The sequence below is a fragment of the Phascolarctos cinereus genome, unplaced genomic scaffold, assembly GCF_003287225.1.
Source record: "Phascolarctos cinereus isolate Bilbo 61053 unplaced genomic scaffold, phaCin_HiC Scaffold_1;HRSCAF=81, whole genome shotgun sequence".
In the NCBI taxonomy this organism is placed as follows: Eukaryota; Metazoa; Chordata; class Mammalia; order Diprotodontia; family Phascolarctidae; genus Phascolarctos; species Phascolarctos cinereus.
The window spans coordinates 331,245-354,112 of record NW_027555514.1 but is presented as its reverse complement, the minus strand read 5'-3'; the positions used below and the strand labels follow the sequence as shown (position 1 = coordinate 354,112).

General features: G+C 48.1%; 2 protein-coding genes across 7 annotated transcripts in view; one reads left to right on the top strand and one right to left on the bottom strand.

The window, feature by feature from the left end:
* Positions 1-217: 217 nt before the first annotated feature.
* PEG10 (paternally expressed 10) lies at positions 218-11,854 on the bottom strand. Its single transcript, XM_021000084.2, has 2 exons — positions 11,662-11,854; positions 218-1,750 (listed from the first exon to the last, which is right to left on the bottom strand). The coding sequence occupies exon 2, from the start codon at positions 1,264-1,266 to the stop codon at positions 313-315; it is 954 nt and encodes a 317-aa protein (XP_020855743.1). The 5' UTR covers positions 1,267-1,750; positions 11,662-11,854; the 3' UTR covers positions 218-312.
* Positions 11,855-12,004: 150 nt separating this feature from the next.
* SGCE (sarcoglycan epsilon) overlaps positions 12,005-22,868 on the top strand; it is a 57,152-nt gene continuing 46,288 nt past the window's right edge. For 3 of the 6 annotated variants that reach the window (XM_021000111.2, XM_078150542.1, XM_021000112.2), the window contains exon 1: positions 12,007-12,179. In XM_021000111.2, coding sequence (XP_020855770.2) covers positions 12,095-12,179 — 85 coding nt within the window. In that variant the 5' untranslated portion in view covers positions 12,007-12,094. Of the gene's footprint in view, positions 12,180-22,868 lie in introns of all 6 variants that reach the window. The other 3 variants (XM_021000109.2, XM_021000113.2, XM_021000110.2) reach the window with 3 other exon arrangements.

The following is a 22,868-nucleotide window of genomic DNA, read 5'->3' as shown; positions in this document are numbered from 1 at the left end:
AGAGCCTCTCGCGGTGCTCCCCAATGTCTACCACCAGCTCCTGGGTCTCCTGGGTCACTGGGCCAGAGGCCAAGGGACGTCCGTCAATCGCTTCCACCAGCACCGGCCAATACTTGATCTTTACTGGGATTCCAGTCTGTGCGACGTAATCTTGGTCTATAAAATTGCCAGAGGCACCGGAGTCAATCATGGCGCGGACAGTACAGTAGGAGCCATCCGGGAGATGTAGCGTGATCAGTAGTTGCAAGTGAGAAGATGACGCGTCATCTGGGGGGGACCTTTCTGGTTCAGGCCCGGGCGCTGGGGGTCCCTCTACAGCGGGGCCAGGGAGTTTCCCACCCCAGAAGACTTTGGCTTCTTGGATGGACAGTTGTCCACGTAATGGCCGGCCAGCCCGCAGTACATGCACAGGTTCAGTCTTCGGCGGCGCTCCCTCTCTTCCGGGGTCAGCTGGGGCCGGGCGATGAGCTGGTTCGATTCGGACTCGGTCTGGGGAGACGCGGCGCTCTGGGGCCGGGGCGAGCCAGTGGGAGACGCCCCCCTCCGAGAATTCAGCCTGCCCTCAATGCGCAGGCACTGGTTGATGAGCGCGGGCAGCGAGCGGGCCACTTCCACGCGGGCGAGCTCGTCCTGGATGGGGTCGCTGAGGCCCTCCAGGAACTGGTCGATGAAGGCGGGCTCGTTCCAGTCCAGGTCCTGGGCGCAGAGACGGAAAGCGCTGGCGTAGTCCAGCACGGAGCCGAGGCCCTGGCGGAGACGCCGGATCTTGCGGTTGGCGGCCTCTTTCCGCTGGGGGTCCTCGAAGGCCTGCTTGAACTCATCAATGAAGGCCTCGTAGTTGTTTAGCAGAGGGCTGGACTCTAGCAGGTAGGGGGTGGCCCAGCGGGCCGCACGCCCCTTGAGGAGGCTGGTGAGGAAGCACACTCGCACGTGCTCCGTGGGGAAATCTTCAGGCCGCAGTTCCATGTACAGGCGGCTCTGGGCCAAGAAGCTGGGGAGCATCTCGGGGGTCCCATCAAACTTCTCGGGGAGGCCGACGGGGCATTTGCCACGAGGGGCAGAGAGGCCCATGGCGCCCACCGGTGTGGCCTGGAGCTGGCCCCGCAGGTTGGCGTTTTCCTCGGACAGCTGGAGGAGCTGGGTCTGCAGGGAGCTGTTCTCCTCGGTCTGTTGGAGGAGCTGGGCCCGTAGGGCCTGGACCTCTGCCGTGAGGTCCTCCATCCTGCAGCGGCGGGCTGAAGCACCCGAACCGGTGCTAGTTGGCATACTACAAGATCCCGGGAGTCAGGGCAAGCAGGGTCAAAGAAGCCCGGGGGAGGGGCTCAGTCAGACTAGAGTGGGTGGAGGCAACAGCCAAGGGGGAGGTAGGGGGAGGCCTGGGAGCCTCAGGGAGAGATCAAACAGGCCAAGGAGAGGTCCTACCGTCTGAGAGTCCACTGCCAATGAGAAGAGGGGGCCGTGAGGCCCAGGGTCAGTCAGTCAGCTGAAGTTTCAGCCAAAGTCCCCTGGCAGCCCTCAATGATTCTGTGCCAGATGGGATGCAATCAGGACATTCTCTGGCTGGCGGAGTCCGACGGGCCTGGAGTCTGGGCAGAGGTGGTCCAGGTTCGGACCGCCTCCTCTGGGAGCCCTCCCCCCCACCCCAGGGTGGGGGGTCTGGTCTGACACGACTCCCAGATCCGGCGGCTTGCTTAGGCTCAGCACTTGTAGATTCTACTGTCTGCTTGAGGAATTCCAAAGATACTGGTGCCTGTGAATAAGGAAGACAGAGAGAATGTCAGCTAGTAAAGATGCACTGAGGAGACATGGAGAGGAGCAGGTCTGGGGCACATGCCACAGCTGATCTCGGGCACCTGAGAGACAGAAAAGTGATCAGAGAAACGACTTTGGAGGGAGTGGACTCAAAGAGTGGGGGAGGGGCTGGGAGGCTCCAGGAGGTCAGTATTACCAGGGGTCTCCATTGGCAGAAGACTGAGATAGGAGGGAGGGGGGCTAGATGATAAAGAGATGGAGAACAGGGTTAGAGGCTAGAGATTTGTAGTAAAGAGTTAAGGGTAGGGCTAGACTTTAGATAGGGAGGGGGGTTGAGTCTATGGGACAATAGTCAGGAGGGGAGGATGGGGGGGATTGACTCTCCAGTGATAGGGAAGGAGTTAGCGAATATAAGCCTGCAGTAATGAGGGTGGCTTGTGGGGGTCAGTTGGACTATAAAGAATTAGAGGCAGGCTTTCAGGTGAGAAGACTGGAGCAATGAAATTAGCTTGTGGGTTTGGCGGGGTAGATTATAAAGAGATGAGGAGGGAGCTTGAGGGCAGAACACTCCAGCATTGTGGGTAGGCTGAAGGAGACAGCTGAGAAGGAAATGGGGAGGGGGTTTGAGGCAGGATGACGACAGTTACAATGGTACCTTGGGGGAGGGGGTAGAATATTAAGAGATGAAGGCCGGCAGTAATGAAGAAGGCTGTGAGGAGGGGGCCTGAGATTAGAGTTTAGTAATGAGAGGAGGATGTTGAGGGACTGAATTATAAAGAGATGGGGAGGAGAGGGGAGGCAAGAGGACTGTAGCAATGAGAGTAGGTTGGGGGGGCAGGCTTTGAGTCTGCAAGACTACAGCAGAATATTAAGACACGAAATCTTAAAAATGGGGAGGGCATGTAAAATTAGAGGCCTGTAGTAAGTGGGTAGCTTTTGGGGGTGAGATTGTAAGGAGAAGGGAAGAGGGCTGGAGGCCAGCTACAAGTAATGAGGATAGGTTGTCAGGAGGGGTTCAAATATTTAAAAATTCGGGGTGTTGAGATTAGAGGAGTGTGGTAATGAGAAAAGGGGTGGCAGTGTAGACAAATGGGCAGGGAGGGGGTTTGAGGACAGAGGACAATAATAATGGAGGGAGGTTGGGGGAAGTGGGGGCTGTATCATAAAGAGACAGGGAGCTGAGGCTAGAGGAGGTATCAGCAAGGTGAGGAGTGGGGCTGACTCTAATGTAATGGGGAACAGGTTGGGGAATAGAGAATTCCAGCAATGGGAGTCAGGTGTGGGCCACTCTAAAGAGATGAGGTGGGGTTTGAGGCCAGAGAGCTGTAATGTTGAGGGGAGGAGGCAGGGTGGCTGCACTATAAGGGTATGGCCTGGGAGGGGGAATGTAGAGAGAGGCGGGACTTCTTGTAATGAGGGTAGGTTCTGGGGAGGTGTTTCAGGCTACAGGACTGAAGTAATGGGGCTGGACTGGGGGCAGGGCTAGATAATAAGAAGGGGGTGAGGCTTTAACACTTTATTACCAAGGGTAGAGTTAGGGTTAGTGGTACCCCTTAACCCTAAACTTTAATGAGCTGGGGAGGGGATTTGCTTCTTAGAGGACCATAGTAATAAGGGCAGGTTGTGGGAGGTGGGGATTGTGTTTAAAAAATGGGGCTGGTCTTTGCTAACCTTAACCCTAAACTCTAACCCTGGGGACTTCTTCTAATGAGGACAGGTTGTGGGGTTTGTGGGGAGGGGTTTTCAGGCTACAGGACTGAAGTAATGGGGGCGGACTGGGGGGGGCTAGATAAGAAAGAGAACAGGATGGGAGTGAGGCTATAAACATGCATAGATTAGGGTTAGTGGTAACCCTTAACCCTAAACTTTAATGAGCTGGGGAGGGGATTTGCTTCTAGAGGACCATAGTAATGAGGGCAAGTTGTGGGAGGGGCATCAAAATATTAAAAGAGGGGGGAGGGTGTGATTCTAGATGTCTGTAGTAAGGTGAGTAGGTTGGGGGGGCTGAAATATTAAAAATGGGGAGGGACTGTGAGATTGAGTAGTATTGAGAGGAGGAGGTGGGGATGAAGGCTGGATTATAAAGAGATGGGGAGGGCTTGAAGACAGGAGACTGTAGCAATGCTGGTGGTTTATGGGGGTGCTAAAGTTTAATGAGATGGAGAGGAGGGTTGATTCTATAAGACCACAGTAATTAGGATAGGTTTTGGGTGGGGCTAGATAATAAATCGGGAGGGAGGAAGTTTGAGGATAGAAAACTATAGTAATGAGGGTAGGTTGGGAGAGCTAGATTAAAAAAAGGAGTTTGATATTAGAACCCTGTAATAATGAAAGGAGGCTGTGGGTGTGGCTGGATTTTAAAGTGAAGAGGAAGGGGCTTGGGGTCAGAAGACCCACTGAGGGTTGGTGTAAGGCAGGGAAAGATAAAAAATGAAATGGGGATGGGGTTTGAGACAAAACAGCCACAGTACTGGGGATATGGGAGGGCGGAGGTATTGATGTGGGATGCCTGCAGTAATGAAGTAGATTGTAAGGAGGGGCTAAAGTACCCCAAAATGGTGAGGGAATTTGAGATTAAAGGAGTGTGGTAATGCAGGGAGGAAGTATGTGAGGGAACATGTTATGAGGTAGGGGTGGAGCTTTGCTAACCCTAACCCTAATACTAACCCTAAGGACCTCTAGTAATGAGGGGAGGATGTATGGGGGGGGATGAGTTATGAGATGGGGGTGGGGCTTTGCTAACCCTAACCCTAACCCTGGGGACTTCCTGCAATGATGGTAGGTTGTGGGGTTTGTAGGGAGGGGGTTTCAGGCTACAGGAGTGTTGTGGGAGGGGCATCAAAATATTAAAAGATGGCATTCTAGAGGTGATTCTAGAGACCTTTAGTAAGGTGAGTAGGTTGTAGGGTGGGCTGAAATATTAAAAATGGGGAGGGGGTGTGAGACTGGGGATGCTGCGTTATGTAGAGATGGGGGGCTTGAGGCTAGGAGATTATAGCAGTTAGGGTTATGGGGGTAGAGTCTGAAGACCTGGGGTGGGGGTCTGAGATCAGATGACTGTAGTAAGGTAGGTTGTGAGGGGGGCTAGATAATAAATAGGGAGGGAGTGGCATTTGAGGATAGAAAATTATTTAAATGAGGGTAAGTTGTGGGGGGATTAGACTTTTTAAAAAGGGAAGTGAGATTGAGATTCAAGGCCAGTAGTAATGAAAGCAAGATATGGGGGAGGGGGCCAGATTATAAAAACAAGGGGAGGGGGCTTGAGGGCAGAAGATCCAGTGAGGGTAGGTGGAACAGGGGGACAGGAAATGGGGAGGGGGTTTGAGGCAAGATGACCATGTGGGGAGATTGTGGGAGGGGGTAACATGGTAAGACACTGGTTGGGGCTTTGCTAACCTTAACCCTAACCCTAGGGACTTCTCGTAAATAGGGTAGATTTTGGGGAGGGTGGTTTCAGGCTATAGGACTGAAGTAATGGGGGTAGTCTGGGGATGGGGCTAGATAATAAAGAGGTTGGGAAGGGGGTGAGGCTATAAGACTTCAGTAGCAAGGGTTAGTGGTACCCCTTAATCCTTTTAATTTTTAAATTTTTTTTTGGTACTCCTTAATCCTAAACCTAAACTTTAATGAGCTGGGGAGAGGATTTGCTTCTAGAGGACCATAGTAATGAGGGCAGGTTGTGGGAGGGGAGGTTGGGTTTAAAAAATGGGGCTGGTGCTTTGCTAACCCTAACCCTGGGGACTTCTTGTAAAGAGGATAGGTTGTGGGATTTACGGGGAGAGGCTTTCAGACTATAGGAATGAAGTAATGGTGGCAGTGTAGGGGCTAGATAAGAAAGAGAATAGCATGGGAGTGAGGCTACAAACAGGGGTAGCATTAGAGTTAGTAGTAACCCTTAACCCTAAACTTTAATGAGCTGAGGAGGGGATTTGCTTCTAGAGGACCATAGTAATGAGGGCAGGTTGTGTGAGGGGCATGAGAATATTAAAAGATGGGTGGGGTTGATTCTAGAGATCTGTAGTAAAGTGAATAGGTTGTGAGGGGGGCTTAGATATTAAAAATGGGGAGGGGGTATAAGATTGGGGAGGCTGCATTATGTAGAGATGCGGGGCTTGAGGTTAGGAGATTATAGCAATTAGGGTTAGGGTTATGGGGGTAGAGTCTGAAGACCTGGGGTGGGGGTCTGAGATCAGACGACTGTAGTAATTAAGGTAGGTTGTGAGGGGGGCTAGATAATAAATAGGGAGGGAGCGGCATTTGAGGATAGAAAATTATTTAAATGAGGGTAAGTTGTGGGGGGATTACTTTTTAAAAAGGGAAGTGAGATTGAGATTCAAGGCCAGTAGTAATGAAAGCAAGATATGGGGGAGGGGGCCAGATTATAAAAACAAGGGAAGGGGGCTTGAGGGCAGAAGATCCAGTGGGGGTAGGTGGAACAGGGGGACAGGAAATGGGGAGGGGTTTTGAGGCAAGATGACCATGTGGGGAGATTGTGGGAGGGGGTAACATGGTCAGAGATTGGGGGGGACTTTGCTAACCTTAACCCTAATCCTAGGAACTTCTTATAAATAGGGTAGGTTTTGGGGGTGGGTTTCAGGCTATAGGACTGAAGTAATGGGGATAGGCTGGGGATGGGGCTAGATAATAAAGAGGTTGGGAAGGGGGTAAGGCTATAAGACTTCATTTGCAAAGGTAGAGTTAGGGTTAGTGGTACCCCTTAACCCTAACCCTAAACTTTAATGAGCTGGGAAGGAGATTTGCTTCTAGAGGACCATAGTAATGAGGGCAGATTGTGGGAGGGGCATCAAAATATTAAAAGAGGGGGGAGGGTGTGATTCTAGAGATCTGTAGTGAGGTGAGTAAGTTGGGGAGGCTGAAATATTAAAAAATGGGGAGGGACTGTGAGATTGAGTAGTATTGAGAGGAGGAGGTGGGGATGAAGGCTGGATTATAAAGAGATGGGGAGGGCTTGAAGATAAGACACTGTAGCAATGCCGGTGGTTTATGGGGGTGCTAAAGTTTAATGAGATGGAGAGGAGGGTTGATTCTATAAGACCACAGTAATTAGGATAGGTTTTGGGTGGGGCTAGATAATAAATCGGGAGGGAGGAAGTTTGAGGATAGAAAACTATAGTAATGAGGGTAGGTTGGGAGAGCTAGATTAAAAAAAGAAGTTGAGTTTGATATTAGAACCCTGTAATAAGGAAAGGAGGCTGTGGGTGTGGCTGGATTTTAAAGTGAAGAGGAAGGGGCTTGGGGTCAGAAGACCCACTGAGGGTTGGTGTAAGGCAGGGAAAGATAAAAAATGAAATGGGGATGGGGTTTGAGACAAAACAGCCACAGTACTGGGGATATGGGAGGGCGGAGGTATTGATGTGGGATGCCTGCAGTAACGAAGTAGATTGTAAGGAGGGGCTAAAGTACCCCAAAATAGTGAGGGAATTTGAGATTAAAGGAGTGTGGTAATGCAGGGAGGATGTATGTGAGGGAACATGTTATGAGGTGGGGGTGGAGCTTTGCTAACCCTAACCCTATGGACTTCTAGTAATGCAGGGAGGATGTATGGGGGGGAATGAGTTATGAGATGGGGGTGGGGCTTTGCTAACCTTAACCCTAACCCTAAGGACTTCTTATAATGAGGGGAGGGCATATGTGGGCAAATGTGTTATGACATGGAGGTGGGGCTTTGCTAACCCTAACCCTAAGGACTCTTGTAATGAGGGGAGGGTGTATGTGGGGGAATGTGTCATGAGATGGGGTGGGGCTTTGCTAACCTAACCTAACCCTAAGGACTTCTTGTAATGAGGGGAGGGTTATGTGGGAAATGTGTTATGAGATGGGGTGGGGCTTTGCTAACCCTAACCCTAAGGACTTCTTGTAATGAGGGGAGGGTATGTGGGGAATGTGTTATGACACGGAGGTGGGGCTTTGCTAACCCTAACCCTAAGGACTTCTTGTAATGAGGGGAGGGTGTATGTGGGGGAATGTGTTATGAGAGGGAGGTGGGGCTTTGCTAACCCTAACCCTAACCCTAAGGACTTCTTGTAATGAGGGGAGGATGTATGTGGGGAATGTGTTATGAGAGGGGTGGGGCTTTGTACCCCTAACCTAACCTAACCCTAAGGACTTCTTGTAATGAGGGGAGGGTATTGGGGAATGATTATGAGATGGGGTGGGGCTTTGCTAACCTAACCCTAAGGACTTCTTGTAATGGGGAGGGTATTGGGCAATGTGAGTTATGAGATGGGGGTGGGGCTTTGCTAAGCCTAACCCTAAGGACTTCTTGTAATGAAGGGAGGGTTTATGTGGGCCAATGTGTTATTAGATGGGGGTGGAGCTTTGCTAATCTTAACCCTAACCCTGAGGAGTTCTCTAATGAGGGTATATTGTGGGGAGGGGTTTCAGTCTATAAGACTGAACTAAATGGGGGTAAGTTCGGGGGGCTAGATATTAAAAAGATGGGGAGAGGATTGGTGGCTAGAGATTTATAGCAAAGAGTTGGGGGGTTCTAGACTGCAAATAGATGGGGGAGCTTTGAGTCTACAGGACCCCAGTAATGTGTGGAGGATGGGGGATGGCAGAATACCAAGAGATGAGGGGAGGTGATGCTAGTCTGGGGGAGCTTAAATCTTAAATGGGGAAGGTGTCTGAGATTAGAGACCTGTGGTAATGAGGGGTCGCTTTTCGGGGGTAGATCATAAGGAGATGGGGAGAGTGCTGGATGTAATGAGGGGAGATTGTGGAAGGGGGTAACATGCTAAGAGATAGGGGCAGGGCTTCGAGAACCCTAACCCTAGAGGTAGTAATAAGCTTAGATTGTTTGGAGGGGTTAAAATATGAACAAATGGAGAGGGGGGTTGAGTCTATGGGACTGTAGCAATGAAGGAAATATTCGGGGGCAGGGGGTGACTCTAAAGTGATGGGGAGGGGCTCTGAGGCTAGGAGACTGCAGTGTGAAGGGGCAGGTGAGGGGGGATGGGGTATACCTGAGAAAGGGTAAAGGCTGGGTTCTTTTAATCAGGTTACAATCTAGATTTTATTTGTTTTTTGGGGTTTTGGATGAAGGTTGAGGGGATTGTATTTTTGGTGGGGGGGGAGGGTGGAGGCCCTGGCCTATATCTATGGAGATATGAAGGAAGTTTGAAGCTAGAATACAGAAACCAAGGTAGAGATTAAGGTGTATAGAAGAAGGGGCTGGACTCTAGTGATGGGGAGGGGGCTTGAAATTGGATCCAGGAACCACCATAAAGGTGAGGTTGTAAGGGGGTTGTGGGGGGGAGCCTTGAGATTGGATCCAGGAACCACCATAAAGGTGAGGTTGTAAGGGGGGGCTGTAGTAATGGGGAGGGGGCTTGAGATTGGATCCAGGAACCACCATAAAGGCGAGGTTATAAGGGGAGGGGGCTTGAGATTGGATCCAGGAACCACCATAAAGGCGAGGTTGTAAGGAGGGGTGTAGTAATGGGGAGGGGGCTTGAGATTGGATCCAGGAACCACCATAAAGGTGAGGTTGTAAGGGGGGGCTGTAGTAATGGGAAGGGGGCTTGAGATTGGATCCAGGAACTACCATAAAGGCAAGGTTGTAAGGGAGGGGGGCTCTAGTAATGAGGCGAGGGCTTGAGATTATTCCACATTAACCAGCAGTAAAGTCTAATTTGTAAGGGTGGGGGTCTTGTGGCTGGACCAGCTTGGGAGGGGTAAGCGAAGTATGTGTGTGTGGGGGGACCTGCGGCACCAACAGGTAGGACGCTAGGCTACTCTTCAGTGTATGCTTCGAGCAGAGGATGGAGCTGGGCAACCCCGGCAGCCGCAGGGAGGGGCTGCTGGACTGCAGTGAGTGCGGAGGGGAGGGGGCGCCCTGCGTCTGGACTGCAGTCCCTCTGCTTAGCGGAGGCAGGGCTGGCGTGGCTACACGGGGGTCTTGGTGGTTGGCCGGTTTGGGGGGCGGGACCAGGCTGGCGATGGCGCAGCAGGCGGTCTGCTGCAGAAATCGGGTGGGGTCCGCAGGGGCTGCGGCAGCGGGGGCAGAGCCAGGGGCCGGCCCACTTCCGGGGCATCAGTCTCCCCATCTCCATCCCGCAGCCTTTGCTCCTCCCCTGCGGTGGTCCAAGGATGGCAGACTGCAGAGGAGGGGGCGGGGCATGGACCCCCCCTTCTTGGGCTAGGGAGAAAGGGATGGGCACTGCGGCTGAGGGGTCCAAGGCGGAAGTGGGCAGGCTGGGGGGGGCACTGCAGTATTGAGGGGAGGGGACTGGGCTGCAGTAGCTGTCAGCTCCCCAGAGGTGAGGCGGGGCTGGAAGGGTGGGAGAACAAGGGTCCGCATTGGACGCTTCCGCATCTGCAGAGTGGTCCGCAGGGAGGGGGGAGGAAAAAAGAAAGGGAGGGGGCTGCTCTGGGGGCGGCAGAGGGCGGGGCTAGTCCTCAGCCGTCAGAGGTGATGCCCCTCCCTAGTGCGGCAGAGAGCACCCAAGGGAGGGGGAGGCGGTCTACCGCCGCCTCCGCCACTGAACCATTTCTTCTTACCTAATTACCTGTGCCCGCATGGCTTCTTCCAAACCTTACCCCACAGATTTTGGGCCAGTCGGAGCCTTAGCGATCAGCTAAATTCCCCTCATTTTACAGAAGAGGAAACTGAGGCCCCAGCCGTGAAGCGCGAGCTACCGCAAAGCCGCATTGGCGTACCCTTCTGTGACGCCAATGCAGCACTTGGAGCCCGCCCATCCCCCCTCCCCTCTCCCCCTCCTCCAATCTCGAACAGCCAAGTCCCAGCGCCTTTTCTGGCTCCTCACTTCCTGGTCTATGCGGTATTTGCTCTGCAGACCACCCCCACCCCTCCTGGCGGGGTCCCGCCCACCTGTCTACTGCAGCTTTTCCACCCAGATTTTCGACGCAGTTCCAATTTCTCTTTCCCACCCCCACCCCTAAGCTAGATGCCCCCCCCCCGCTCTGTCTCGGACCCTTCTTAAATCTACACCCTTTCCCAGGGATCTCCCCAGCTCCCAAAGGTCCAGCTATTAAGCTGATGACCTTCAGATCAATAAAACCAGCCTGAATCTACATCACCAACCGCCTAAGAGCATTCATTCTCACGCCCGCCTCCAGCCCTTTTCCCTTTTCTGAACTTTCCTGGGGGGCTTCACACCTCTCTTCCAGGTATATAACCTGGCTCATCAGACTCTTCTTCAGTCTGTTTTAAAGTCTGGTCATTTCCCCCTCCCCCCTCCTATCTGTTCTCCGCATTTTCATCACTCACCTGCCCCTCTCCCGGATCATCACTCACCTGGTCTACCGCAATGCGCTCAGTCTCCCCCCAGTCTTCCACACAGCTGCCCAAGTGAGGCACAGGTCTTACGTGTTCAACCCCCCCACCCCCCCCTCCCCAAGCTCCAGAGGCTTTCTATCGCCCCTTCCATTGAGACCAATGTCTGATCTGGCTTTGAAAGCCCTTCGCAAGGGCTGGGGTGGTGTTAATCTACCTTTCGGCGGAAGAGCCTTCTTACGGTTTCCTATTCTGGACACCGCAAAGCCTAACCCCCACACCTTTGTCCTGGCTCCTTAAGAGCCCGAACAGCCTCCTGGTCTCCCTCCCTCCCTCCCCTTCTCCCACCCTTTCTCTTTTCTCGCTTAGCTTTTTTCCCAGCTCAGCTAAAGGAGCCGTCTTCCCCTAGCAAAGTTACTTTGTATCTTTTCAGGATCCTCTGGATGTCCGCCCCTTATACCCTGCAGCGGCTGAGCCCCCTTAGACCACCCACCAGCCCTGACGCAGTAGGCGTCAAATTTCTGCCCTTTGAGTGAATGAAGAAATAGAGGTGTGGGGGTTGCGGCAGCCGGCCAGGGGAGGGGGGGGTCCTCTGGCTGGGGGGCCGGTGCCTGGGGGGCTGCCCTGCTCTAAAGCGGGCTTCACCTTACCGGACTCCCGGCTCTCGGACAGCCTGCGGTGGCGGCTCGAGGCTGGCGCCGGTCCGGCCCCTGGGGAGGCGCCGGTGGGAGCGGGCGGGCGAGCGGCTGGGGAGTCCGGGTGGCGAAGGCAGCAGGAGCGTCGGGAGAAGCGACTGCACGAGGCAAGACTCAACTCCGTCTGGGCAGAGCAGAGCGCGGGGCGGTCTAGAAGAAAGCTAGCGCGCAGGCGCGGCAGCTCCTCTCTTCCCCCGCCCGCCTGGGGCCGGAGGAGCCTGCTGCAGAGGCGGCTGGCGGGGGCGGGGCGGGCGGGCTGGGGCTCTGCAATGTCCAGGGCGACCACCAGGAGGAGGCAGAGAGCAAGGCCGGCCCGACCGGCCGGGGCTGAGCAAGGCCGAGTGGAGTGAGGAGCCTGGACTAAGCCCGAGCTCGAGACAGGAGAAAGATGCTGCGGGCGCCCGGAGGAGCAGGGGGGGGACCCTGCGTGGGCAGGAGCCCCGCCACCGCCGCAGCCCTGCTGTTGCTCACAGGTGCGTCTGCGACCCCCAGGATCCCCGGTGAAGGACGGGGTGGGGTGTGTGGGGAAGATGAGAGGCCGAGCGGGATCCCAACCCACCAGTGTCCCGCGTGGGCCAGATGGGCAGCTCAGCCCCCACCCCTCCCCAGGAGGGGCCTCCATCTTCATGGCCCTCACGGGGGTGGGGGCTGTGCCAACCCCTCTCTCTCTTCCCAAGCCTGTGCCCCAGGCACCCTTCTCCCTTCCCCCCCCCCGTGGCACCCACGCGTGATGGAAAATATGAGCCGCATTTCAGAGCTACAGCTGCTGTGGCCAACTTTCTTTCCCCCCTTCTCTCCCTTTCTGAAGCTGAAGTGTAAACTCAGGAGCCATTGGGTCTTCGGGAGTCTCGCTCCAAACCCTCCCCACCCCAGCCCTCCCATGCACCCTGCTGGCACCCACTTCAGCGGTCCAGCCCTGCCCCCTGGAGTTGCTGTCTGTACTCCAGGTGGGCTCTCTGGGGCTCCCTTACTTCATTTGCACAAGTCTTGTGCTAGGTTTGCCCAAGTCTTAGCCTTTTCTTTTCTTGGGTTTGCAGAGAGGTGCCCACTATGTGTGGCCCATGGAACACCTAAGAAGACTGTTATTCCTTCATATATTAAGCACGTTTCCCAAGATAACTCAGAATTATAATGGAGGAGGTCAACATCATTTATCCATTTGGTCTTTCCTGTGTGGATGGTTAGGCCAAACTCTTGGGAATAGTGGCCGATGTCATTCTGGAGGCTTTAGGAGGCTGGGACACTTGGAGCAGGCCTGGTGTTACAGCCAACGTGACTGTAGGGTTTCCATCTGCCATTTCAGCCCAGGGAGCTTGGTGATAATAACCCTGACTCTGTCCTGCCCAGCCGCAGTAGTCACAAGGTCTTAGAACCTGAGATAAGTTATTTCTGTTATTGCATCTTTCAAGTTTTCTTATATGGGTAATCTTGTCATTTGTCCTAACACACACACACTCTCTCTCTCTCTCTCTCTCTCTCTCTCTCTCTCTCTCTCTCTCACACACACACACACACACACACACACACACACACACACACACACACTCACACACACACCCCTAATCTTGGTCAGGAAATAAGGAAAATAAATTAGGGAAAAATAATCCAATCCAATCTGGTTCCTGTTAGAATTCCTTAGGATCCAGTTAAGCTGCTTGGACTGAACCTTCACACCCATTCCCTCAATCCCATCCACCCTGTGGAACAGACTCTTGGCCTCTGACAAAGTGGGCTTCTCTCTGACCCTTTGCCTCCCCTGTGACGCTGTCCCCTGGCCATTGCTCTTTAGTATGAAGACTGCTTTCTCTCCTTCCTATGCCCCTCTCATACACTGGGCCGGTCCTGGGCACAATGGCAGGCCTCCCCACCCTACTTCCCTTCACTTTATGACCCCACTCCTAGCTTTGCTCCAGCCAGCCTTCCAGACCCTAGTAGCTGTTGTCAGCCGACCCTTTGGTTATGCTCCCAGGCTTCCTGTCCACCCCAGCCACTGCCCTTCTATTGGGGCTGTCAGCATACATGGCGATGTCCCCTTATTCACTGTGCTCCTCAGTGCATCAATCTCCAGCAGTCCACAGGTATGGACCCACCTTTGAACTTGACCTCCATCTCTCCAGTGGCCATCCACAGCATTGACCTTCTTCTGTATAATTACTGCCTCCTGTCCCTCCATTCTCCCTGGGCCTTACCCTTTCTAACCTCCAGACTCTCCATGCTCTCTGCCTCCTTGGGCTGTGCTGGGCTGGTCTGGCCTCACTTTAGTTTACCAGTTCAACAGGACACTCTCTGTGGTCCTTGTACCAAACCTAAGCACTAGGTCCCTTCCACACTGGGCTTATTTGATGTCCCTTTCGTCCTCCCTGGCATAGGTCAATCCTCTTCCTCTCTGCTGGCCCAGACCTTCTCGTCTATCACCACAACTCTGCCTGTGCCTCCTTTGAAGAAATGGAAGTGAGAATGGCAGCCTCCCTCTTCTCTTGAATTCCAGCCTCATCCCCTCATTGTCTTCTGCTCTAGGCTCAGTGGAGGAGGCAGTCATTCTCTTGGGTCAGCTCATCCCTGCCCATCTTCTCCAGAAGCTTCCCCTCCTGTCACTGCCCAACATTCCTTCATCTTCTTTATTTTTTTTATTGATCTTTTGTCCTGAGATCAACATTATTTTCAAGTAACAAGATTCAGAGATCACCTTCTGCCTTCCCTCCCTAGAACACCATCCCTTACAACAAAGACCAAAAAAAAAAAAAATAGGAGGGGTGGAGAGCAATTCAGCCAAACTGACCCTCCCTGGACCGTGCCCTGACAGTGCGTGCTCCGTAAGCACAGTCCCTGCCACAGGGAAGGGGGGGAGGAGATGGAGAGAAGAGAAATGACATTTTCTCAGCAACAGTTGTTTGATTGTTCATTTAATTTGTGTGTGTTCTTCTAGTTTTGCTTCCTTCACTCTGTTTCAGTTCATGTAGGTTTTCCCTGGCTTCTCTGAATTCTTCATTATCTCTTATGGTCAAGTAATATTACATTATTTTCATGGACCGCAACTTGTTCTGCTATTCCTCGATCAATGGGGGCCAACTCTGTTTCCATTTTTATGTTACAGCTAGAAGTCCTGCTAAGGACATTTTGTTATATAAATGAGACTTCCCTTCAATCCCTCCTCCCTTTTTCCTCTCTCTTCTCTCTGTGTCTCTCTGTGTCTCTCTCTGTCTCTGTCTGTCTCTGTCTCTCTGTCTCGGCGTATGCCTAGCAGTGAGTAGGATCTCTGAGTCAAGTGATATGAATATTTTGCTCACTTTATTGGCTAGTTAAAAATTTCTTTCCAATTCTAGACCAATTCAACAGCTCCACCAACAGTGTATTACTGTGCTCATCTTCCCACAGCACCCCAATATCAACTAATTCTATCCTTTATCATCTTCCTAGTTTGTTGAGTAGGTGTGAAGTGAAATCATGGGGTTAATTTGATTCCCATTTCTCTTGTTAATGATTTGTACTATTCTTCATATGATTGTTAATAATTTGCATTCTTTTGAGAACTGTGTCTATATCCTTTGACCAATGGGTAGAAGGCATATCTACTGGGAAATGCTGGTCCTCAGTAGTGTGTGCATGGATATATGTGTGTTTCCTACAGCTTTTCCAACATCAGGCACTTGTCAGAGCCATCTGATGCAAAAATATCTTCCTCCCCTAACAGTTTCCCTTTGTGTTTTAGTTACATTGAATTTGTTGCTTACAAAAGCTTTTATAGTTCTATGCAATCAAAATAATATATTTTGTCTTTTATGCTCATCTCCCTCTGTTGTGTGGTTAAGAACTCTGCCCTTCACTGCAGCTGTGGAAGATAATTGAGCTGATTCTCTTCCTTTTTTTAGGGTGTGAGCTTGAATCTTCAGGTCATGTACCCATGGGGAGCTTATTCTTTCTCTAAAGTTCACTGTCCTCTTTATCCACAATCTCCTTCCCTTGCTGCCTCCAGACATGCCCAGATCTCCCCAGTCCCTGGGAAAAACCTTCCCTTGGTGCCACTCTCTCCTCAGTCAATCAACCCTTATATCTCTTTCCTTTCACAGACAAACTCCTAGAAAAAAGCTGTCTATACTTGCTAACTTCTACTTTCTCATCTCCCATTTACTTTTTAAAAATTTTTTCCAATTTTTAAATTTTAAAAAAAAATTTCGAGTTCCAAATTCTCTCCCTCCTCCCAGCCTCTCCCCCACCCTTTGAGAAGGCAGGCAATATGATACATATCATACATGTGAAAAAATGTGAAACATGTTTACATATTAGCAGTGTTGAAAAAAAAAAGCAAGAAAAGTAAAGAAAATGAAAAAAGATATGTTTCAATCCACACTTAGATTTCATGAGTTCTCTCTCTGGAGGTGGATAGCATTTTTCATCACGAATCTTTTGGAATAGGCTTGGATCATTGTATTGATGGCAGTAGCTAAGTTGTTCACAGTTGACTATTGTTACAATGTTGCTGTTATTATGTACAATGCTTTCTTAGTTCTACTTACTTCACTTTGCATCAGTTTATATAAGTCTTCACAGATTTTTTCTGAAACCATCCCTCATAACTTTTTATGAGCACAATAGTATTCCATCACATTCATAGACCACAACTTGTTCAGTCATTGTCCCATTGACGAGCTTCCTTGCAGTTTCTAATTCTTTGCTGCCACAAAAAGAGCTGCTATAAATCTTTTTGTGCATTTAGGTCCTTTTCCTTTTTCTTTGATCTCTCTGGGATGCAGACCTAGTAGGGTATTATAGGGTCAAAGTGTATGCACTTAGCCCTTTGGACATAGTTCCAAACTGCTCTACAGAATGTTTGGATCAGTTTACGATTCCACCAATTGTGCATTAGGGTCCAAATTTTCTCACATCCCCTCTAGCATCTGCCACTTTCCTTTTTTGTCATGTTAGCCAATCTGATGGATGTGAGGTGGTACCTCAGAGTTGTTTGAATTTGTATTTCTCTAATTATTAGTGATTTGGAGCATTTTTTATATGACTGTAGATAGTTTTGATTTCTTCTTTTGAAAATTGCCTTTCAGATCCTTTGACCATTAATCATTTGGGAAATGGCTTTTATTTTTATAAATTTGGCTCTGTTCCCTATAGGTTTGAGAAATGAGGCCTTTATCAGAGAAACTTGCCATAAAATTTCCCTCTAGTTTTCTGCTTTCCTTCTCGTTTTGGCTACTTTGGTTTTGTTTGTGGAAAAGCTTTCTAATTTCATGTAATCAAGGTTAGCCATTTTATCTCCCATGATCCTCTCTATCTCTTGTTTGGTCATAAATTCTTCCCTTCTTCATATACCTGACAAGTACACAATTCCGCTGTCCCCTAGTTTGCTTATGGCGTCACCCTAACAACAATAACAATCTAAGTCATGTGTCCATTTTGACCTTATCTTGGCAGGTGGTATGAGATATGTTGGTCTATGTCTACTTGCTGCCAGTTTGCTTTCCAGTTTTCCCAGTGACTTTTGTTGAATAGTGAGTTCTTGCCCTCAAAGCTGGAGTCTTTGGGTTTCTCAAGCGCTAGATTACTCTGATCATTTATTACTGTATATTGTGTACCTGGTCTAGTTCACTGATCCACCCATCAGTTTCTTAGCCAATACCAGATTGTTTTGATGGTCACCACTTTGTAATACAGTTAGAGATTTGGTAGGGCTAGGCCACCTTCCTTCACATTTGTTTTCATTGATTCCCTTGATATTCTTGACCTTTTGTTCTTCTTGTTATTTTTCTAGCTCTATAAAATAATTTTACAAATGATTTTATAATTTTAATTTGTAATTCACTTATAAATTATAATTGTAATTTTATGTCAATTTAATGCATTATAAATATATTTTCTGATATTTTATAATTATATTTATATGATTATATATGTAATTATATTATATAAATTATATTTATATTGTATATCATAGTATATATAAATAGTATTAGTATAGCACAGCATTATATTATAAGAGTATAGTATTATATATATAAATTATATTTATACTAATTTGTAATTATTTATAAAGCATGAAACTAAAATTAGTTTGGTTGATATGACACTGAATAAGTAAATTAATTTAGCTAGAACTGTAATTCTTGTTATATTTGTTTGGCTTATCCATGAGCAATTAATAATTCCTCATTTGTTTAGATCTGTCTTTATTTGTGTATAAAGTGTTTTGTTGGTAATATATAAAAATATTGATGATTTATATGGATTCATCTTATATCCTGCAACTCTGCTAAAGCTGTTAATTGTTTCAGCTAGTTTTTTAGTTGATTCTCTAGGGTTCTTTAAGTCAACCATCATATCATCTGCAAAGAGGGATAATTTTGTTTCCTTGTTACTCATTCTTTTCCTTCTATTTATTTTTCTATTGCCTGATTGCTATGGCGCAAGTTTCTAGTACAATATGCAATAATAGTGGTGGTAAGAGACTTCCTTGTATCACCCCTGATCTTAATAGAAAAGCTTCTAGTGTATCCCCGTCATAGATAACGTTTGCCCTTGGTTTTTAGAAAGATACTAATCATTTTAAGAAAAGCTCCTTTAATTCCTGTGGTTTCCTGTGTTTTAAATAGGAATGGGTGTTGCATTTTGTCAAAAGTCTTTTCTGCATCTATTGAGATAATTATGTGATTTTTGTTGTTTATTAATTTGTTCAATTGTGCTTTTAGATTTCCTAATATTGAACTAGCCCCACATTCCTGACATAAATCCCACCTGCTCATAGTGTATGTTCTTCATGACGTATTGCTCTAATCTCCTTGCTAGTGTTTTGCTGGAAATTTTTGCATCAATATTCGTTAGGGAAATTGGTCTACAGTTTTCTTTGTGTTCGTTCTCCCTAGTTTGGGCACCAAAACCATATTTGTTACATAAAAGAAATTTGACAGGGCTTCTTTAAGTAGTTTTTTCAAATAGTTTATGTAGTGTTGGAAGCACTTATTCTTTAAAGGTTGGTAGAATTGGCTTGCAAATCCATCTGGCCCTGTGGATTTTTTCTTGGTGACTTCTTCACTTTCTTCTTCTTTTTTTAATAGATGGGGTTATTTAAATATTCTATTTCCTTTTCTGTTAATCTGGGCAATTTATATTTTTTTTGTAAATATTCATCCATTTTCAATTAGGTTGTCATTTTATTGGCATTAATTGGGCAAAATAGCTCCCAATAATTGCTTTAATTTTGCCTTTATTTGGTGTTGCATTCCCCTTTTTGATTTTTTTGTACTGGCAATTTCATTTTCTTTTTCTTTCTATCTATCTAACCAATGGTTTGTCTAATTTATTGGGTATTTTCCCATTAAAGCCAGTTTGATCATGTTGTTCCCCTGCTCACTAATCTCACAAGGCTCCCTATCACCTTTACAGTCAGATACAGATCTCCCTTTGTGTCATTTAAAGTCCTCCTCAACCTCAAAGACCATACAGCCTTATTATACATTCCTCACCTTCATGTGTTCTATGGGTCAGCCAAACATACCTTCTCATTTCATCCAACGCTGTTCCTCACACACAGCCCTTCATTTCTTATCTCTCTCCTTTTATGCAGCCTAGCCTCCATACCTGGAATGCACTCTTTTTCACCTTGTGGGAAGGACTTTAAGGAAGGATTTCAGATGCACTTTCTGGGTGACATCTTTCATGTCCCATATGTTCAGATGAACCTCTTTTTCTTATTTGTATAATGGATGCAGAAAATTCACAATACAAGTGGGAGAAAAGCTAATATAACTGAAAACACATTTCCATTGAAGCTTCTCAAGCTGTGATTGGCAGCATGTGGGTGGATAAAATTGCTGGTGGCAATGTTAATAACATGCTGAACACTCACTCCATCCTTCATAGTCCCTCCCTCCGAGACTTTGGTTACAATTTCTGTGGTTTTAAGAAAATGCAGAGACTAAGAGTTAATTGTAATCTTTGAAAGACTTTGGGAAAAAAAAGTTTCTATGTAGCCCTCAGAGAGGATGAGGAATCCTTGACAGATAACTCTCATGGAGAGTCTGAGAGAGACTTGGAGAGATAACAGTTTTCCTGGAGAAAGCCTAAGGAGCTATGTGGAGAGAATAGAGAGCTGCCCTTTCGGAGGGGAAGTCTAGACTTAGTTTAACTCTTCCGTTCCTTATGAGAACCAAAATGAGTTAATATTAATCTCCTTGAGGAGAATCCCTGAGGAGTTGTAACTGCCCTTTTGAGGGGGGGTTTGAGGAGAGACAGTTAACTGACATTTCTGAGAAGTGAGAGGAGCTGAGTTAACTACATTCTGAAAAGAAAAATGATTGGTCTGTGGTTCCAGTGTGGTGGAGGAGTTGGTAGTGAGCGGTGGGTGAGAGGAATTCTATCTAGTCCACAGCTTCGTGGCCCTGCTTTCCCAAGGCGCAAGGCTGGAGGCTGTCTGTGACCTTTCTTCCAGCTTATACATTGTTTAAACGTCTATGACTTGTGTTATTTTTTACTGTTACTAAATGACATGGGCAGTGGCCCTAAAGTTTGTCGAAATTTATGGGTTTAGAATCTGAGACTGAAGGAAGGGAGAAGAAAATGCCACAGGAAAAGAGGGTTTTCCAGTTTTATAGGTGGGGCCTCAATCAGTGAGTGAGCAACTTTGCATTTTAAGTCATTTCTGAGCTAATACCAGAACATCACCTTCCAGTGATTGCCCTTGGAGCAAAGTGAGCAAAGGAGGGAGTGAAGTGACCAGTTGGTACTGGATCAAAGGAGGGTCTTGGGGCATTTGGGATGCTGGTCCCTAGAAGCAGCTTTGAGGGGCCACTCATGTTTGCATTCTGGATGATCCAGGCACACCTCCCAGGAGGGTCATTACATGTGGGATGGTGTCGAGGGATTTGCCGTAGTTCTGCTGTGTGGCTGTTGAATTAAGCTAAAATGAGGAAATGGGCCGACTAAAATTAAGTGAAAGTCCCATAAGATTCCAGTCAATTCTGTTCCTTTAGTTGGCACTTCCTGAATGCAAGGCACCCTGCTGGGCTTGGGGCTGAGAGAGTCCAAAGATGAAAATGGTAAACACTCTTTACCCTCAAGGAGTTTACATTCTGCAAGACAGAGGAAGCCCTTTCCTGTTTGAAAGCTGAAGAAAAATCATTCCATTAATATCAGAACCATTTGTTTCCAATACAAAAGAGGGTCTAATTTATTCTTAATACTGGCAGGATGGCTGTCTTTCATAACCATAGATCACCCAATGACAAAGTGCTTTTACAAAGACCTGAGATGCTTTTCTTGAACAGGTGGGGTTGTCAATATGAAAAAAAAGTGCTTTTCCTCCTTGAAAAATGTTCTAATTTGTAGCTCTTGGTGGTGTTCAGGTTAGGGCAGTGAAGCCACATTCATGCTTAGGAGGGTTGCTAAGCTTTATCTGAAGAGTTCCCTACATTTTCTTGGGCCTCCTCATATGCAGATGCAGAGCTCTTCCTGGTAATTAGCTGAGGGGCCTGCTCTTGGCAGCACAGCTCAGCCTTCTCCTAGGTAGCTGCTGTGAAGGGAGGAGGGCCTGAAAGCAGTGCAAGGTCAAGCATTCACCAACCACTTGATGGGAAAAGAAGGAAAATACAAGCTCAGGAAAAGCAGACATGGTTATTGTTGTCTGTTCTTAAAATCAGCAACTTTCAGACCGAATGGCATCTTCATGTCTTAATTATTTCTTTTCTTGATGAGGAATCTCACCCTTTAAGTGAGGCCAGATGGGCAGACCTTTTGTTAAACAAGAGCCAAAGGTAGCCTGAGGAGGGATGCCCACCTTGGGAGGAATGAAGCCCCTTTCCCTGGTAGCAGTCAGCTTGCCCAGGTCCACTTCCCCGAAGCTCCCACAAAGGAATGGGCTAACAAAGAGATCTTCCTGTGTATGTCCTTTTTAGACCTGTAGGGCAGGGGACATGTGGTCCCTTCTTCCAAAGCTCTGACAGAGTGCTGTGGGGTTAGGAATTCAGATCATCTTGGCTGGATTGATTTATTGTGTGGTCCTCAAATTGAACGCTCAGCCAAAGACTGCTGCCTAGTCCCCAAAAATGCAGGAGAAAGAGTCTCTGGATGAGTCAGATATTCTCAGGAAAGAAGCACCTTCTCATGGCACGTTCCAACTGACATCTAATCTCATGTCCACATTTTTTGTTAGTTTGTTTTAATTTTGCTGTATCCAAAATGAGTTTTGTTGTTCTTTTGACCAATTGAAGGCTGCTGAGTGGCCACAGTGGATAAAGAGCTGGTCCTGGAGTCAGGAAGACCAGAGTCTAAATCCTGCCTCAGACTCTTGCTTATTGTGTGACCCCGGGTGAGTCATACCCTCAGCCTCAGTGTTCCCATCAGCAAAATGGGGTTAACAGTGCACCTTCCTTCCAAAGTTGTTATGAGGCTCAGTTTGAGCTACTATATGTAAATAATATGTAAATAAAGTAAAGCACTGTATCAGTGTTCATTATTATGACTATTAAAGTATTATTTGAATGAAGGCAGCAGAGTTTGCATGTATAAAATATTGGAGACTAGAATTTGTTTGCATCAATGGAAGGGTATACAAGGTGAATTGTCATCAACTCAGTGTCTTTCCCAGCCTTTTCTTTTCTACTATTACAATATTAGTCTACTAATACTCTTCATTTGGAAGTTAACGGAAGCAACATTCCAGGGACCATACAGTTACGTCTTGGAGAATTTTGAGGGGTTTTACAATTCCAGATGAATTGTATCCTTTTAAAATCCCACTTGGCTAAGAGTAGGGACTGATTTCTTTGTCAGAATTTTATTTGTTACCTTCACCTCCACTGATAATGACAATACCAACCAATATTCCAAAAGTACAGAAGAAAATGGGATTTGTTAGAAATTAGGAATTCTAAAGTTGTCAGTTCAGAGGAGAGTTGGTAACTTTGGGGGTGATTCTGTACAAACAGCTGAGTGACCCAGGACAAGCACCACCAATGCTGTAGGCAGCTGCCTAAAACTCCAGGTATCAAACCAGGCACTATTTTGTTTCCACACCAGTGTTTCCCATGTCATGAAATCCCAGCTCCAGCTTTTGTCCAGGTAGACAGAAGAAGAAGTCCTGCAGTCTCATCTCTGACCCCTCCCCCACTCCCATAAGTGCTTTCCTGTTCTCTCCCCTGTTCCCACAAAGCCCTTCTCAGGCC

Bases quoted from the DNA above. Each gene is read 5' to 3' on its own strand.
- PEG10 (XM_021000084.2), bottom strand. From the start codon at position 1,266: ATGCCAACTAGCACCGGTTCGGGTGCTTCAGCCCGCCGCTGCAGGATG.